This window comes from Strongylocentrotus purpuratus, unplaced genomic scaffold (assembly GCF_000002235.5).
Source record: "Strongylocentrotus purpuratus isolate Spur 01 unplaced genomic scaffold, Spur_5.0 spur5_scaffold_21, whole genome shotgun sequence".
Lineage (NCBI taxonomy): Eukaryota > Metazoa > Echinodermata > Echinoidea > Camarodonta > Strongylocentrotidae > Strongylocentrotus > Strongylocentrotus purpuratus.
Window position 1 is genome coordinate 4790921 of NW_022145607.1, and position 18937 is coordinate 4809857.

Genomic DNA, 18937 nt, shown 5'->3' on the forward strand with positions numbered 1-18937 from the left:
AAAATATAGGAAAACGAAACTTATACATACAATTAGATGTTAATAGGTCGAAAGATGGATAAAAAGAAGGGAGGGGGAGGAGAGAGAGAGAGAGATTAGAAAGGATGTAAATATAGGAAAGTGAAACTTGTACATCGGTTTTAATATGAGAAAATAAAAAAGAAAGAGGAGGGCGAAGAGAGAGAGAGAGAGAGAGAGAGAAAGAGAGTGGTTACAACTTACCGATGAGCACCTTTTTGTACTTGTCATAACGATGTTGGTTAATATAAAGTTTAGTTAAGGTCTGTTTTTAGATAGTTATGATCTAACGCATCTCTTTATTTCATTATTTCAAAAGGGTTCAGATGCAGTGATTACCTTGCCTTCACAGGTGTAAGGAGAATTTTAGTTACGAGGTTGTTCAGCAGGGTTGGCATTAATTATTATTCTCGGTATAATTACAATAAATATCACCCTCTTGCGCTGAAGTGTCTTACTTTTTTATTCTACCAATGGCTACACTGATTTCTTCAAAGCCAACTTTATATCAATGAATAAATTACTTAATATCACCTTGTTGTGGGCGTTTCGAATCAACATGTCCACCCTCGTGATTCTTTGAGGGGGGGGGGTCGTGATTGTTTGATTACCTCTCGTATACTCGCGTTAAAAACAATTTCTAAAACTGTTTGTAGTATCAACACTGCCACCTAACGATGCAAGTTGTAAGTACGTCAGGCCATGGTCCATGGTCCGACATACGTCATACCTTATTAGTCATCAGTAAATAAAATCAGTTTGTGACTACGTGTAAATTACATTGTACTATAAAAGCTTCACCTGTGTAACTTTCATTACAAGTGGGATCGGAGTTTGAGTTTACGTTTCGGTTCTGATATAATTATATGCCATATTGGTGGTAAGTATCCCTCTAACATTTTTACCTGAACAATGAAACTTGAGTTTATATGCATCCCATCATTGTTACTTTATTTCATATATATATATGTTCGTAAATGTAACATTTCTTTTGAGCTTATCCTTTAACGAGTTAGAGAATGAATCGTTATACGCATGAACTTTGTTGTATTTGTTTCCTTCTGAAATCTGGATCCATATACATGTGAATATTACAAATGTTTTGAAAATAATATCGCTAATGATATTATTTTCGATACTACTTCCGCAATGAGTAATATATTTAGCATTATTACAAATGTTGTTCGCATAGACGTTCTGTTCTCCTTTTCTTATACACTGCGTCCTTTTCGAGCAGCATTGAGCAGTACTTTTCATCATTTTTGGTAATGACTCGCCTCATTAAGGGTTGAACGAAACATACCCCTGAGTGAATAATAATTTTTGCTCCGCGATAAATTTCCGACCCTAACCTTAGTTCAACCGTGTACCCAACATGATTGCATGGCCTAATTATGAAGCAATATTATTGTCGCGGGAGATTACGTAGGATCACCCGGTTTGAGTAAATACACGTTCATATTATGGTATGTTTCACTTTTATATGTTCGTGAATTGTTTCTTTTTTCTTGGGGGGGGGGGTACTTCTTGCTTTACGTCGAGTTTTTGTATCTTTGTTTCTTACTTCGTTGCTTTTATTGTGGTTGTTGGTGTGTGTTTTTTTTTTTTGGGGGGGGGGGTTCAAATGTTTTTCGAGCAAACCGCATAGCTTACATAATTTCGTTCACTTTATTTTACCTACATGCAGGACCGATAATAAACAGCAACATGGCATCAGGCTTTTCGATTTCTGCAGATGATACTAAATGTGAGGGATGCTGCACCGAGGACACGGCTCATGTGTCATACCGAGTAGAAGTCAGACAGAAGCTTTGTGATGGCTGCGCCCATGATAAACAGGGCTCCATCAATACCACCGAGTGGTTCTGCCAGAAACACCTAACGGACAAGGCCAAGATCTACTGCTTGACTCACGATGTCCCTATCTGCGAGGCATGTGCGATCACCATACACAAGTCATCATGCACCCTGGGAGAAATAGAGGACACTCTGAAAGATAGGAAAGATGACTTGGTTCGTTTGATCGAGGCGAGTAAGACAAATGAAGAAACGTTTAGCCATCAAATGAAATCAGTCGATGAGGAACTTGGAGGACTAGAGCAGCATTTTGCAAAGGAGGAGGAGAAACTGAGACTGGCTTATGAAAGAGAAGAGAAGAAGCTCAAGGAATCATTCGGAAATCATCAGCGAAAACTGAAGGAGGTATCCACCAGGCTTCGTGACATGACCGAATGCCTTCGGGATCAACCTAAGAAGAAATGCAAAGGCCTGGTTGAGATGCGGACACGGGCTGAAGAACTGTTGACGAACAAGAGCGATCTGATGAGGGACTTTCAGGAGATCAATAACTCCCTGACATGTTTGACAAACCAGAGTAATCCAGATATTAACGTGAAGGTTGTTATGAAGAGGGTTATGGGTGTGGCCAAGAAGGTTTCCTTTACGGAAACTGATAGTCATGGGATCGGAACCATTGAGGCTCCAGTCGAAACCTGGGTCCCAAACGATGAATACAACCCAGAAATCGGAAAACTGTCCTACATGATGGGTGCGATCAGCGGGACTGAAGTAGTCATAAAAGACAATGAAAAGCACTCTATCTATATCGTCAATGTAGAGGCTAAAACAAAGAAAAAGGTGATCAAAAGTAACAGTCCATACGACTTATGGCGATGTGTGCCACTGAAGGACGTACGTCGTAGAATCGTGTGTGGATCCAATGATGGTGAGGTCATCATTTGTGATCGCTCTTGGAAAGCACTCACAGTCATCAGAGTAGCTGAAAGTTCTTCTGTATGCGTTGCTGTCAACACAGATGGTTTGATCCTCGCCAACGCTATCGGCTCTGGAACGATCGGGATCTACGACCCTGCTGACGGTAAACTACTTAGATCAATCGTGAAAAAGACTCCGATATATGACATGTGCGCTCTAGCATCGGGACAAATCGTGATCCTTAACGAGTGCGTCGAAGGCATCGACGTTACTGTCTTGGACGATTCGGGCGAGATCCTTGCTTCCAAGCACTGTCACGGCGAGGGAATCAAAAGCCTTGTTGTCGACCGCGGACACGATTTGATCTACCTTCTCTCGTGGGATCGTCACCATTCCGATTACAAGGTCTGTGTGTTGTCCACTTCAGCTGAGTTTGTTGCAGAACGAGTTGCTGAATGTGAGCCATCGTTCTGCAGTCCAAGCTACGCCATTCCTAGACCTGACAGAATGGTTATTTACACCGATGGAAAGTTACTCACCTTCAGAAAGACTAACAGAGGATTACACCAACTGCTTGCTGAGATTAAACTGAAAGAAGGAGCTGTATGACAACCTAGCCCTATTAGATGAACAATTGTTGATACAGTATTATTTGGTGAAATAACATCTCGATCCGCCTTCTACAGTAATGTTGTAAAGTTGAGAATATATGGTAGCTTATTTACTAGTGCCAGATTGGTCCGCGTTACAATGTAGGCTAACATAACTTAGGTGCAATGTAAACGATAATGGAAAACAATCAAACTGTGAGTAAAATAGTTAATCTTTTTGTTAATGAATTACAGAAACATTCTGGGGACTAAGCGTCTTTACACTTTACAAATATTATGCACCATTCAGACAATTCTCCTTATACGTCGATTTACTTTTATCGTTCTGGAAGTTAATATTTAGAATATCATTATGTAGCTGAAATCACGTAATGTACTTATTGGTCGTATAAGTCGTGTACATGATGTGATGTGTTTATTAAACTTTATTGATGTACATCAATATTCTGTTTATAAACATAAATCAATTTACAATTTAATGTAACAAATTAATATTCTGTTCGGAATCATAAATATCATACAAATCAATTTACAATGTAATGTAACAAATCAATGTTTTGTTTGTAAACATATATACAAATCAATTTACAATACAGTGTATATAGCAAAACAGAAGGAAAGTTATATCCAGCAGAAACACTTTTTTTTGTGTGTAATAACATGACATACAATGCATGAAGTAAATAATATAATGTACCATAATACATCTGAAAATTTAGATATATGAAACCTAATATATGTTTACTAAACAGACATATTTAATTTAATTATCAATTGTATTTCATAAACAAGTTTTCAGATATGGCTGAACATCACTAACATCTTTTGGCAAGAAATTTGGAACAACTAACTTTAAATGTCAAAAACTGTCAGATTGTCAACCAATTCAATATGCTTACGGTTACGCCATGTGAAAGGGGGAGCATATTTTCATTAACATTATTATCGTTATTCTTATCAGTACAATTATAATTATATTATCATACTTGACAATATCATTATTATCAATATCATTATGATTATTCACAATATTTTTATTTTCATTATGTACAATATTAACAAGTACACCACACTTTCCCTGTGCCTTACCTCCACTGGCAGTTTGTTATTAATTGGAATGGACAGCTTTCTTTGATGAAGCAAATAAGATTCCACATGAGATTTAATTAAACTAAACTTGTAACATGAAATGTGCTGGAACACAATGTAATGTAAAGTCAATGAGCAATAATCCAAGATATCTATGTATATATGGTGTATATTTGTACATAGTTATATTTGCTTCATTTACCCGTGTAGTGTAAGAGTTGAGGATTTTTAAAAGCTTTTATATTTCGATATAATATATTAACGAAAGGCATGTTATTTCATTTAAATGTTGTTATAGTCCTTCGTTTCATGTCTCCTTATCTACGAAATGTTCATACTTGATTGTTTATGTCATGCTGTATGATAATGATGTGTAGGCTAACTCAAGTGAAGGCTTTTCATTTTCCATCATTTTCATAAGGATTCTCATGCTCATTGTTAAGAATCTTATTATATCAACCTAATTTAAGACAAAACATTAACTTTTTACTCAGTGTGATTTCTGCGAAATATACTAGGGTGTCATGACATCCTGGTTTACACGTGATCAAGCATTAAAGATGAGCTCAAACTCCTCATACCCTTACTTATTACCATGTATATACTACGTACATTTTGTGCTACGCACTTTCGAGTTTCTGACAGGCTGATGGGTTCAAATATGTTCCCACCTCACACGAGTCACACGACCGCAAAATTAAAGTCTTCATCTAGGAATCAACCTAACATGTTGCCTTATGTGATAATTGTATATGATGGAGTATTGTTTGTATGTATGACATAATGGCCCGAATTCACAAAGGAGGTTTGTCGACAAACCTTGGTTTTCGTACGTCATATGACGCGTTTTACGCGTTTTTTTACAAACCTGGTTTGTAAAGAACAAAAGGAGGTTTGAGCTCAAACCTTGGTCTGAGCTCAAACCTTGCTTTGTGAATTCGGGCCTCTATGTCTGTTTGTTTAAAGGCGTGATGAGAACGATACCAATACATGGTGATATAGAAATCATATTCATGAGAGTAATATCATACAAACAAATCTGTCTATTCAGAGATTCGTTATGTTTATGATTTCTTTTCACATTTTTAAGGCTCTCTGCATGATCAAATGTTAAATTACGTGTGTTTATGTATTAGATTTATCTTTCATTTCCATGAAGAAGAAAACAATACGTAGGTCATCATATAGTAGAGTCTGACCACTTTCTGTGTTTGCCTTTAAACATTGGTTATTACTAATAGAATGAGAAGCAACCTTTGTGATCTAGTCTTCCGCTGTAAGAGGAACAGGAGCTTCCTGTTCTAGGGACAACCCCGGGGACAACCATAAAGGGTAGCAGTGCGCCTGCGCCATCTGAGGACTGAGGTCATCTTCTAAATAAAACCTGAAAGTTCAGCATATACCTTGCAATTATAGTTACATGAGCATAATTCTTTTTCTTTTGTCATAATAATAATAATGGGTGGGAGGGGGGGTGAGCAAATGCAAATTGTGTTCTAGTGTTCAGAACACTCTTTCAAGATGTTACAGGGGTACTTGCGGTTCTTTTTTCTTTGCTATCTTGTATTGCAGTAAATATGACTGCACCACCTAATGTAAGTTTCGAAATAAAACCTTTAGAATAGATATATTAGTATACCACAACAAATTGATCAAATTGTCCGAAGTTACAATGTCTAGGCTGACAAAATATCTTGATTTTTTTCTCTATTATGATTTAGGGAAAGGGGTGGGAGGGGGTGGGGGGTTGACTGAGGTATCCGTGCCTCCTTTGTCTTTGAAAACCTGTTATTTTGTATTGCATATTAAAGTATTTATATTTTCCGTACACGCTACTATCTGTAAATAAGTAATCGCTCTCTAAAATTCATCGATATAACTTTCATTTTTACAGGAGTTGGGGATCAATAGGGACTTTTAGATTTGCCCTTCGACATAGTGGACTGCTACATGTGACGTCCTTTTAAGGCACTAGCAGTGAAAAGGAAGTCACGTGCCTTAAAAGGACGCCACATAGCAGCAGGCGCGGATCCAGGATTTCTTAGGGGAGGGGGCCCAATTTTTTTTTTTTATTTTGCTCCCGGAAATTTGAAAATCGCGCCGGCCGAAATGTCGCTCAGTGGGGGGGGGGGGGGGGGGGGGGGGGGGGTACAGAGCACAATTTTTTTTTTTTTTTTTTTTTTTTTTTTGCTCCCGAAAATTTGAAAAACGCGCCGGCCAAAAATTCGCTCAGTGGGGGGGGGGGGGGGGGGGGGGGGATGGGAGGGGGGGGGGGGGGGGGGGGGGGGTAGTGAGCACATTTTTTTTTTTTGATCCTCAAAAAAATTTCAATTTGCACCCCCCCCCCCCCCCTTGGCGCCAGGGGGGGGGGGGGCAACCCCAAAAAAAGGTAAAAATCACGTGATTTTGCATGATTTTTTTCTCAAGGGGGGGGGCCCGGGCTCCTCGGGCCCCCCCCCCCCCCCCTGGATCCGCCACTGCATAGCAGTTCACCATGTCGACGTCCAAATATAATGTCCCTAAAGTTTACCATCTCTACTGCGACTTGTAAAGTCTATATCATTCGCGTTTAACAGTGACATTGTTACTCTTAACATTGTATCGCGATATTGAGTTAGATTACATTGAAATGAATAATCCGTTTTTATGGCACATAATTTCTCACATATCAGTTTCGCTGTAAAAGCCAAAACATATCCAAATATTTCATTCATAGGAAGAAAATTATGTACTTCTAATGTGCTTTGGAAATTGTTACCATGGATTTCAGCTCCGACAGATTAAATTCTGTCACGTAGTCATGGAACATCTGGATCGATATGCAGACCAATGCCGGGACTCGAACCTGCAACCTTTGCATCACAGGTCAAGTGTTACATTTTTTGGTAGGCTATTATCACATACGAAATCAAAGTGTTCAAAGAGCTGAAATAATGATGATTGGTCAAAACTTCCGAGTGCAATGCATACAGTTTCTTTTAGTGTTTTAAAAATAAAAAGTGGCATGTGCGTTTTCTATACAAAATACATGGCTGGAAAGCGGCAATGTAAATGTCCATTGTTATTATTTAATGTTGAACGCTCAGTAATAATGGCAATATTATTGTTAGAAGCTTGATTACCATTTGCCAGTTGGTTTATGTGCATTTGCTATTCCAAGGAGTTATAACTCATTGGCTATTCTAAACGTTAAATACCAGGCACTTATTCTTTTTTATGAGATCACTGAGTAAATAGGTCTATCTGACCAGGCTAATATTTCAGGAGCTGTTGGATGAATTAATATTGCATGTACGTGATTGTATGACAAGGCTTAGCTCGTAAATAATTAAGCCCATGTAACATTAAAAGGATATGATACGGGTGCCGCGAGTGCCCTAGTCTACCATCAAATGGTTCTGCGTGAGTGAATTATGGGCATTTGACAAGATTGAATAGCAATTTGCAACACAGAGCAATATCGCCATCTAGTGGTGTTTTACTGGCAATAAAAAATATGAATTTTACAATAATTGTACAACATAGAAGAAATCATCTATCTCGGGTGAACTTGCTGCAGATATATCAGTTGACTAGTTGCGCCACTGGCAGATTCACCAAAGTAGCAAAATTACCACATTCGTCTTTACATTATTCTTCTACATGTTTTGTGAGATAGGCGAGTTTTGAATCACATGTACATATAGGCCTACATGAGTAAGTATAAGCAACTTTCAAGATGAAGTATTATTTAAGTACTAAATACAAATGTTTCATTTTTAAAACAATGTATTACGCTAATGAGGTTACATTATAACTACAAATGATGATAAAGGGGTTTGGAGCAGAAAGCAAACTGGAGAAAGTTGCCAACCAGGCTACAAGATTACTTTTAATGACCCGGATTTTTTTTTATGGGATTAATACTATCTTCTCTGGGAACTTATCATAGGCTTGACTTTCCTTCCAGGTTGCAATATTCTCGTAGAGATGCTAGTATTTATGTGCACTAGCTGTGCAGTGTACTTGATTGTCCTCGGGCAAGTGGTATACAAGTCATGTATAGATGATCAGGGTTATAGTGCGAGTAGGTGCATTTAGGTATGCATTCAGACACTTATCGAACACATATCTACTGGGTGAAGAAAATTTTGAGCAACATCTTTGATTTTTATTCTTTTTAGCTGCCTATTAAAGGAAAGGGACACAACGATCTGTAAATATGGCGTCTGGATTTTCAACTGAAAATGAGAGCAAATGTGAGGGTTGCCTTGCCTTTGGCAAAGCCCATGTCTGCTACAGGATGGAGGTCAGACAACAATTATGTGACGACTGTGCACAACTAAACGGACATCTGATCAAGGAAGATAATGTGAGACAGTGGTACTGCACGAAGCATCTCCAAGAATCCGCCAAGATGTTCTGTACAACCCATGATGTCTTAGTCTGTGAGACATGTGCCTCGACGGAACATCGAAAGGAGTGCAGTTTGCAGGACGTAGTCGATACAGTTGTGGATCGCAAAGAAGAGTTAGCATTCCTCATTGAAGAAGGGAAGAATAGGGAAGAAGAAATGCTGGAAAGAAGCAGAGTCATCAAAGACCGGGTGGCAAAAATAAAAGAGCATTATGCTAAGGAGGAGAGACGACTGAAGAAGGCATATGCGGACGAAATGAAGAAACTAACAGATAGGTTTGGATTGCTGATGAGAGAGCTGAAAGAAGGATCCGTCGTCGTTCGCGAGAAAGTGGACAAACAGATGGTTGACGCAGACAAGGTCTGCAAAGACATGGTCGAGATCCACACAAATGCAAAAGAAATGATGAATAATGACGAACTGTTGATGAATGAGTTCACCAACTTTACCCGACTATGTTGTGGCAAGTTCGAGGGGAAAATCAATATCAGCGAATCGGATCGTGCCTTGCAAGTTGCCAAGATGGTGAACTTTGAGAGAGAAGAAGGTCAGAGAATAGGAGAGATAAACATGCCTGTGGAGACGTGGGAGGTCGAGCGGAAATTCCGTGTGGGTCAGAAGGCGTTTTCCTGCATGATAGGGTCAAGCAGCAGCAATGAGGTAGTCATCAAGGATAACCACGATGCTTCTGTTCATTTGCTAAGTTTTCGTGATGGCAAGGAGAAGAGAGTCATTGAGAGCAAGAATTCTCATGACATGTATAAGTGCAGTTTTCTTAATGACGGGCGAATCGTAGGTGGTTCCTGTGATGGAGATGTCGTTATCTTTGACCAGACGTGGAAGCATATTAGGACAATTAGCGTGGTTCTCTCACCGAGCGCTCGAGTTTCAGTTTCCGTGGACGGCGACGGCAACATCCTCGCCTCTGCCCTAGGTCAGTCTTCCATCTGCGTCATCAACCCACATAACGGGGAGATTGTGAGATCGCTTACCGTCGCCAACAAGGCGATATACGAGGTTCATGCAATGGCAAACAACAACATTGCCATTCGCACCAAGTGTTCTAAAGGCCAAGACGTATGTGTCCTAAACCAAGATGGTGTGGTCATTTCCACTGTCCATCTTCACACCAAGGACATGAGAAGCATGGCCGTAGACAGGTCAAGAGATGTGCTTTATGTAATGTATCAAGTTTCCCCGCTTAACTTTGCCATCGATGTGATGACGTTCGGACGTTCTGCAGGATCAAAGAAAATTGTTGACTGTTCGAAAACTCCGTTTAGTCCAAACTTTGTTCTCCCGGGAAATGCTAGGCTTGTGGTTCACAGTGAGGGAAAAGTCCTCGTTTACAGGAAAACTAACCGCGGTCTCGGTGAACTCCTGACTGACTCGGTATCATGTTAGAAAGACTGATCACGCATTCCTCCCTTAACGTGGTACTTAATTGTTCAAACAAGAAATATTTGAGACAGAAGTGTACTTGTTGTAAATAGTACTGTATATAAGCATAATCAAAATGAATCATAACGTAAGTCCATGGTATTGTCCCCTACGTCAAAAAGCAAATATCAGCTTTTTAAATCATCAGATATATGTACTTAAAAAGTACATACCTGATAATTGTGTTAGGTTAGAAGCCCCACTAGTTTTTTTGTACAGACCAATCTGAAAAAAGACACTTTTGATGTCAAAATATGTTCAGAACCTTGTTGCGTATAGGGGACTCTAATTACCAAATAAATTATTGGACTAGTATTATCGTAATTCGTAAGTGCTTTTACAATTAAATGGTACATCACTCCTTTTTAGTTTGTTATTTTATGGGGTGTCCATTATGATGCAGTGGATCTGGTATGTACATCCACTCTCCTCCCCCTGCATAGGGTGACACTCATAAAGTGTCTTATTTTTTTATTGAAGATGACGTCCCATCTTTAGAGGTGATATTAATCAACTATCTTTTTTAGTAAGTCGTCATGTACATGGAATTCTTGCTAGCGACATCCAGTAAATGCTTTTGTTGCGGATAAGTTTACCATTTTTTCTCAACTGGATGGTGTAGTTACTGGGGTAAAAACCTTTTCTTTATATGTACGAGTTGTGAGCATCCGTCAAGCCATTCTAAAACATTCTCCAGTGTGTTTTTTAATAACATTTTGATTGTGTGTTTTCTATCTTCTCAAACACGAATCGTAAAACATAACATTCAAACAATAAGTTTCAGGTTACCATGGGATTTTTCAGTGGTATTGAAATAATATCTGTTTTTATATAGTTAGAACATGGTTAAAAAAAACGGCCCCGAATATCCACATATCTTTCATTACATGGATCTTTAACATTGTATGCCTTTTAGAATATTCATGCAAGAGTGGCGAATATGCTTAATAAATACCTTTCGTTTTGACTTTAAAAAAAAAAAAATCCTTTTTTTTGTTTTGTGAGTTATACAATTTGATATAAATCGGCCTTACGTCATTTGCCTATTAATTATTTTGGTTTTTATCCGGTACTTAAACCAAATTAAAAGATTAAATGTAGACAAAAAAATGTCACATTCTAAGAATATATATATTGCTCAACACCCAAGTTTTATTAATGAGAGGTAGGCAAATTTTACCCTTTTACTGCCTGCCATATTGCATTAGAAGTCTGAATCTTTTTCTGTTTATAGGAATGTGGAGCGTGTTTTTTTTCCTCTCGTAATCTCACATTATCTATTATTATCTTGCAAATGATTTCAGCATATTTATAACTTTTTAATTGCCAAAATGTTGGTTTCAACTTTTATGGCGTATGTGTGAGCATTCATTTTATTCCTTAAGAATATTTAGCTTTGGTGAGATTTTTTTAAGCAGTGATTTATTTACGTTTCTAAAAACGCTATGGTCAACGACACGTAGCCTAAATCATGTATTTTTAGAAAGTATCTAATAATAGTCAATACAGTACATGCAGTTTCTACATTCGTTTTAGAGTTATGCATTCTGTCACGTATAGTACGTATTATCATATAGTTAAGAGGGCAAGCTATCGTCCCAAAGATCAGTTTGAGATCCGTTCAGGCCTGTGTGGAGCTTCCTCTGTATATCCTATCTCATATATCACCTCTGAAACACAATGTATCTCTCAAAACATTACATGTTACACCTTTTCCTTCCTATTCAGGTCGCTACTACTTTCCCCGGCATTAAAACAAACCCATCATGATCAAACCAGGGCTAAGTTTCTTAAAAACTGAGTTCGAATAACAATGCCATCAAATATATGACAAATCTGCTAACTGTTAATTACAGGTTACAATTTTGTGAATATGTATCAATAAAATATATCTGGATTATCGTCTACACTTCAAAACTACGTAATTAAAAATGTGGAAATTCTCATTGCTATTAAACATGCACTATCAATGTAAACACCCATGTTCACAGTGAGCACTTTAAAACACGAGAGAAAGAAAGAACGCAAGGGAGTCGGAGAGAGAAGGAGAGAGAGAGAGAGAGAGAGACATAGACAGACAGAGCGAAAGAGAGGGAGCAGGGAGATGTAGAAAGACAGGTAGGGCCGGAAACTTTCCCTGCCTTTTAGGACGGGGTAAGATTAAAGGGCCCATGACATCAAAATACAAGTCTATTCATGTTGGTGTGCCGTCCTGCGTACATCTCATATTTTGATACGTAAACTTCTGAATTTGTTTCATAGTTTTTTTTAATTATTTTTGAAATATTTGTTTTTCAAACTTGCTAAGCTCCATCCCAAAACCTCCAGATATCATTCCCCTTGTGACATCATCTGTCAGTCATCAATGAGCTAACTTGAGAAAGTGGTATGTATCTTTGCCGAAGTCGACCAGGACTGCACACCAACAGGAATACACTCGTATGTCAATGTCATGGGCCCTTTAAGAGACACCTTTCATATGTTACCTTCACCTGACCACATGCACTTCATACTCCATGGATATTTACCCATTCTCTGCAAGTGTATCCTTAATCCTCGTACACCTTCATTCATCTTCGTCTACCTCACATCCCCGTACATCTTCACCCAACCTCGATCGTACACATCACACCCTCAAACGTCACACTCTCGTACACCTTCCCCCATGTCCCCTATGTTTATCGATCTCACCGTCCTTATACACCTTCACGTATCCTCATACATCCTTACCACACACCTTCGCCCACCCTAATTCACCCTACACACTTATACACTTTCACGAAGCCTGGTGCACATTCAGGAACCCGCTCACATACATCCATCCACCCTAAAACACCTTCACCATGACACGCCCATCCACCTCTCATCTTCATCCACCCTCATTCACCTTCGCAAACCCTCATACACCTTCCCCACACACCCATCCACCTCACACCTTCACCCACCCTCGTACACCTTCATAAACCCTCATACACCTCAACCCACCCTCATACACCTTCCCACACACCTATCCACCTCACATCTTCACCCACCCTCATTTACCTTATACCCTCGTACGCCTTCATAAACCCTCATACACCTCCAAAACACACCAATCCACCCTCATTCACCCTACACCCTCGTACATCTCAACCCACCCTCACACACCTTCCCCACACACCCATCCACGTCACATTGCACACCCATCTGCCTCAGACCTCCACCCTACACCCTCATCCACCTTCATGAACACTCGTACACCTCCACCACCCCCATCCACCTCACACCTCCACCCACCCTCATACACCTTCGCCCACCCTCATACAACTCACACCTCCACCCACCCTCATACAACTCACACCTCCACCCACCCTCATACACCTTCACCACACGCCCATCTACCTCACACCTTCACCCACCCTCATTATCTCCCACCCTCGTACACCTTCATAAACCCTCATACACCTCAACCCACCCTCATACACCTTCCCCACACACCTATCCACCTCACATCTTCACCCACCCTCATTTACCTTATACCCTCGTACGCCTTCATAAACCCTCATACACCTCCAAAACACACCTCATTCACCCTACACCCTCGTACACCTCAACCCACAATCATACACCTTCCCCACACACCCATCCACGTCACATTGCACACCCATCTGCCTCAGACCTCCACCCCACACCCTCATACACCTTCACGAACACTCGTACACCTCCATCCACCCCCATCCACCTCACACCTCCACCCACCTTCACCCATCCTCATACACCTCTACCCACCCTCATACACCTTCGCCCACCCTCATTCAACTCACATCTTCACCTACCCTCATACACCTTCACCACACATCCATCCACCTGAACCACACACCCGTCCACCTCATACCTCCACCCACCCTCATACACCTTCACCACACATCCATCTACCTCACACCTTCACCCACCTGCATATACCTCAACCCACCCTCATACACCTTCACCACACATCCATCCACCTCACACCTCTACCCCCCCCCCCATACACCCTCACCCACCCTCATACACCTTCACCACACATCCATCCACCTCACACCTCCATCCCCTCATACACCTTCACCCACCCTCATACACCTTCACCCACCATCATACACCTTCACCACACATCCATCCACCTCACACCTCCACCCCTCATACACCTTCACCCATCCTCATACACCTTCACCCACCCTCATACACCTCCACCCACCCTCTAAAACTTTCACCACACACCCATTTACCTCACACCTTCACCCACCCGCATATACCTCCACCCACCCTCATTAACCTTCACCACACACCCATCCACCTCCACCCACCCTCATACACCTTCACCCATCCTCATACACCTCCAACCCTCATACACCTTCACCACACATCCATCCACTTTCACCCACCCTCATCCACCTCACACCTTTACCCACCCTCATACACCTCCACCCACCCTCATACACCTTCACCCACCCTCATACTCCTCACATCTTCACCCACCCTCATACACCTTCACTACACATCCATCCACCTTCACCACACACCCATCCACCTCACACCTCCACCCACCCTCATACACCTTCACCACCCACCCTCATACACCTTCACCACACACCCATCCACCCACCCTCATACACCTTCGCCACACATCCATCCACCTCTACCCACCCTCATACACCTTCACCCACTCGCATACCCCTTCACCACACACCCATCCACCTCACACCTTTACCCACCCTCATACACCTTCACCCACCCTCATACACCTTCACCACACACCCATCCAACTCACACCTCCACCCACCCTCATACACCTCCACCCACTCTCATACACCTTCACCCACCCTCATACACCTCACATCTTCACCCACCCTCATACACCTTCACCACACATCCATCCACCTTCACCACACACCCATCCACCTCACACCTCCACCCACCCTCATACACCTTCACCACACACCCATCCAACTCACACCTCCACCCACCCTCATACACCTTCACCACACACCCATCCACCACCACCCACCCTCATACACCTGCACCACACACCCATCCACCTCACACCTCCATCCACCCTCTTACACCTTCACCCACCATCATACACCTCACATCTTCACCCACCCTTATACACCTTCACCACACACCTCAACCCACCCTCATACACCTTCACCACACACCTTCACCCACCCGCATACACCTCCACCCACCCTTATACACCTTCACCACACACCCATCCACCTCACACCTCCACCCACCCTCATACACCTTTACCACCTACCCATCCACCTCACATCTCCACCCACCCTCATACACCTTCGCCACACATCCATCCACCTCACACACCTTCACGAACCCTCATACACCTCCACCCACCCTCATACACATTTCACGCACCCTCAATTGAAAAGTGAATTTACCCCTCGTTTATATTCAATATCATTAGTTATATGATGTCACTTTAATGAACAAACTTTTGTTTTTTAATTGGAAATAAAAATAACATATGATTCCCTTTAAGGTGTTCATTTTAAGGTGAATTAAGAGGTAAGATTTATGTACAAATCTTTAAATACATCCAGAAGAATGAAAAGTTTGGATTTCCAGTGTACTTGTTTGTTATTATTTATTTGATACACAAAAGACAAGGAATATTTAAAAAATTATTAAAAAACATCACAAAACAAATCAAAGCAACTGAATAAACATATATACAATGGAACTTGAACAAAAAAACATGGACTTTAAAGCCATGGGTATGACAACTATGAACTGAAGGGGACGTAATATCACGAAAGTAAAATAGAGATGGAGTAACATTCGGAACCCTGAAAACATTTTTAGCAGGTGCATTTGTGTTCTCATACCCCTAATAAGGTCACATTTCTGTACAGATCTTGTGTCATATTCAGAACATTGATATGCCTTTTTTTCCCTAGTATGACCGGTCATGTGTCTCACGAGGCGAGATTTCAAGGTAAATATCTTATTACACTCTAAATAAAGATAAGGCTTTTCTCTACAGTGTAAAACCTAAGGTGTCTACTGAGATCATATTTCAAAGTAAATATCTAATAATAATACTACTACTAACAATAGTCACAGTTGTATGGTGCTTAGTACTAATGGTCTATTGTTTACAAGATAATTCTGAATTTTAGCTATTTTAAAACATCAATCCCACACAACACCTGTACAAGCCTTTTTTTAAATCGGTTGAGATTTGTTAGACTTGCAAGCTACATCGAGAGCTCCGATATTGTTATTTTCCATTATGTATAAGCAGGTGCTTAGTAAGGCTAGTCTTAAATGAAAATCTCTTATTACACTGAGGACAGTGATAAGGTTTTTCTCCAGTGTGTATAACCATATGCTGAGATAGGTAACTATTAGTGGCAAATGTCTTACCACACACAGTACACAAGCAAGACTTTTCACCAGTATGTGTTTTGAAATGTCTTAACAGTTTATATTTAAATTCATATTGTTTGTTACACTCTGAACATGGATAAGGCTTTTCTTTAGCATGTTGCAACATGTGCCTTGTAAGGTTACCTTCAACAGCAAATGCTTTCTTACACTCAGAGCATTGATAAGGTATTTCTCCAGTATGTTGCAGCATGTGTTCTTCTAAGGGGCGTTTAGTACAAAATCCCTTCCCACACACAGAACACAAATATGGCTTCTCACCCGTATGAGTTCTCATGTGTCTTTTCAGGTACAATTTGGACTTAAATGTCTTGTTACACTCTACACATTGGTGAGGCTTTTCACCTGAATGTACAAGCATATGGTAAGCAAGACTACACTTCTTCGCAAATCGCTTACCACACTTATCACAGGAATGAGGCTTTTCACCCGTGTGTGTTCTTATATGTCTTTTCAGTCGACATTTTGTCGGAAATTTTTTGTTACACTCTGAACAATTAAAAGGAATTTGCCCAACGTGATGTAGCATATGCTTTGTGAGTTTGCTTTGAACAGTAAACCGTTTATAACACTTTGGACAATGAATAAAAATTGCATCCGAATGTGTTAGCATATGGTCAGCAAGATTACTCGTGCTCGCAACTTGTTTACTACACACAGTACAGGAATAAGGCTTTTCCCCAGTGTGTGTTTGAAAATGCCTCTTCAATCGACATCTTGAAGGAAATTTCTTATTACACTCTGAACACTGATGAGACGTTTCTCTGTTATGTATGAACATGTGTTCAACAAGCTTAGATTTGTCACTGAAGACCTTATTACACACAAGGCATTGATGGGGTGTCCTTTCCATGTGTCGCCTTAAATGTTCTGTCATTTGGAATTCTAATGAAAATTTCTTGTTACAATCTGGACATTGAAAAGGCATTTCATCTGAGTGTATAAGCATGTGTTCAGCGAGGTTACGCATGTTGGCAAGTTGTTTACTACATACAGCGCAAGAATAAGGCTTTTTGCTAGTGTGTGTTTGAAAATGCCTCTTCAATCGACATCTTGAAGGAAATTTCTTATTACACTCTGAACACTGATGAGATGTTTCTCCGGTATGTATAAACATGTGTTCAACAAGCTTAGATTTGTCACTGAAGACCTTATTACACACAAGGCATTGATGGGGTGTCCTTCCCATATGTCGCCTTAAATGTTCTGTCAGTTGAAATTCTAATGGAAATTTCTTGTTACAATCTGGACATTGAAAAGGCATTTCATCTGAATGTATAAGCATGTGTTCAGCGAGGTTACGCATGTTGGCAAGTTGTTTACTACATACAGCGCAAGAATAAGGCTTTTTGCTAGTGTGTGTTTGAAAATGCCTCTTCAATCGACATCTTGAAGGAAATTTCTTATTACACTCTGAACACTGATGAGATGTTTCTCCGGTATGTATAAACATGTGTTCAACAAGCTTAGATTTGTCACTGAAGACCTTATTACACACAAGGCATTGATGGGGTGTCCTTTCCATGTGTCGCCTTAAATGTTCTGTCATTTGGAATTCTAATGGAAATTTCGTGTTACAATCTGGACATTGAAAAGGCATTTCATCTGAATGTGTAAGCATATGGCCTGCAAGGTTACGCTTGTTGGCAAGTCGTTTACTACATACAGCGCATGAATAAGGTTTTTCCCCAGTGTGTGTTAAAACATGTCTCTTCAGTCGATGTCTTGTAGGAAATTTCTTGTTACACTCTGAACATTGATGAGGCATTTCCATTGAGGAAATGATCACAGAGGGTATGTCGTCACAGTTAATGGAAGATTTTTCGTCATCCCTACATTCAAGTCTTTCGGCACCAAATTTCTGCAGACGTTTCTCATTTAGAATACTGTCTCTTGGGATAGAGTTGATTGCACGGTCACAACTACCTTCTATATTGGTGTGTGAAGTATTCTGGTCCTCTGAGTCTGCTTCCTTAATATTATTCCTACATTCAACTCTTAAGCTATCATTTTCTTCTGGACATTTCTCACTTTGAATGCTGTTACTTGAGTCAGAATTGATTGTACAGTCACAACTACCTTCTACATTGGTGTGTGAAGTATTCTGGTCCTCTGAGTCTGCATGAGGACTTCTTAACTGTAACTCATTTTCCAAACTTTGACGCACGTTACTAGGACTGCAGATGGAGCCTGCAAATGATATAGAAAGTATCAGATTAAAGTCATTAAAAAAATATTACAACAT

At 40.4% G+C, this 18937-nt stretch overlaps 4 protein-coding genes across 4 annotated transcripts; 3 read left to right on the plus strand and 1 right to left on the minus strand.

Annotated features, from left to right (window-relative positions):
- Positions 1 to 711: 711 nt before the first annotated feature.
- Positions 712 to 3840, plus strand: LOC100888063. Its single transcript, XM_003723749.3, has 2 exons — positions 712 to 898; positions 1706 to 3840. The coding sequence occupies exon 2, from the start codon at positions 1726 to 1728 to the stop codon at positions 3340 to 3342; it is 1617 nt and encodes a 538-aa protein (XP_003723797.1). The 5' UTR covers positions 712 to 898; positions 1706 to 1725; the 3' UTR covers positions 3343 to 3840.
- Positions 3841 to 7993: 4153 nt separating this feature from the next.
- LOC115928356 lies at positions 7994 to 12215 on the plus strand. The gene is made up of 2 exons (XM_030995541.1): positions 7994 to 8129; positions 8597 to 12215. The coding sequence occupies exon 2, from the start codon at positions 8635 to 8637 to the stop codon at positions 10231 to 10233; it is 1599 nt and encodes a 532-aa protein (XP_030851401.1). The 5' UTR covers positions 7994 to 8129; positions 8597 to 8634; the 3' UTR covers positions 10234 to 12215.
- A 1278-nt stretch (positions 12216 to 13493) lies between these two features.
- Positions 13494 to 14489, plus strand: LOC115928187 (extensin-3-like). The gene has a single exon (XM_030995101.1). It carries the CDS (start codon positions 13494 to 13496, stop codon positions 14487 to 14489), a length of 996 nt encoding a protein of 331 aa, XP_030850961.1.
- A 1216-nt stretch (positions 14490 to 15705) lies between these two features.
- On the minus strand, positions 15706 to 18927 carry LOC115918129 (zinc finger protein 836-like). Its single transcript, XM_030994680.1, has one exon. The coding sequence runs from the start codon at positions 18464 to 18466 to the stop codon at positions 16526 to 16528; it is 1941 nt and encodes a 646-aa protein (XP_030850540.1). The 5' UTR covers positions 18467 to 18927; the 3' UTR covers positions 15706 to 16525.
- Positions 18928 to 18937: the final 10 nt, after the last annotated feature.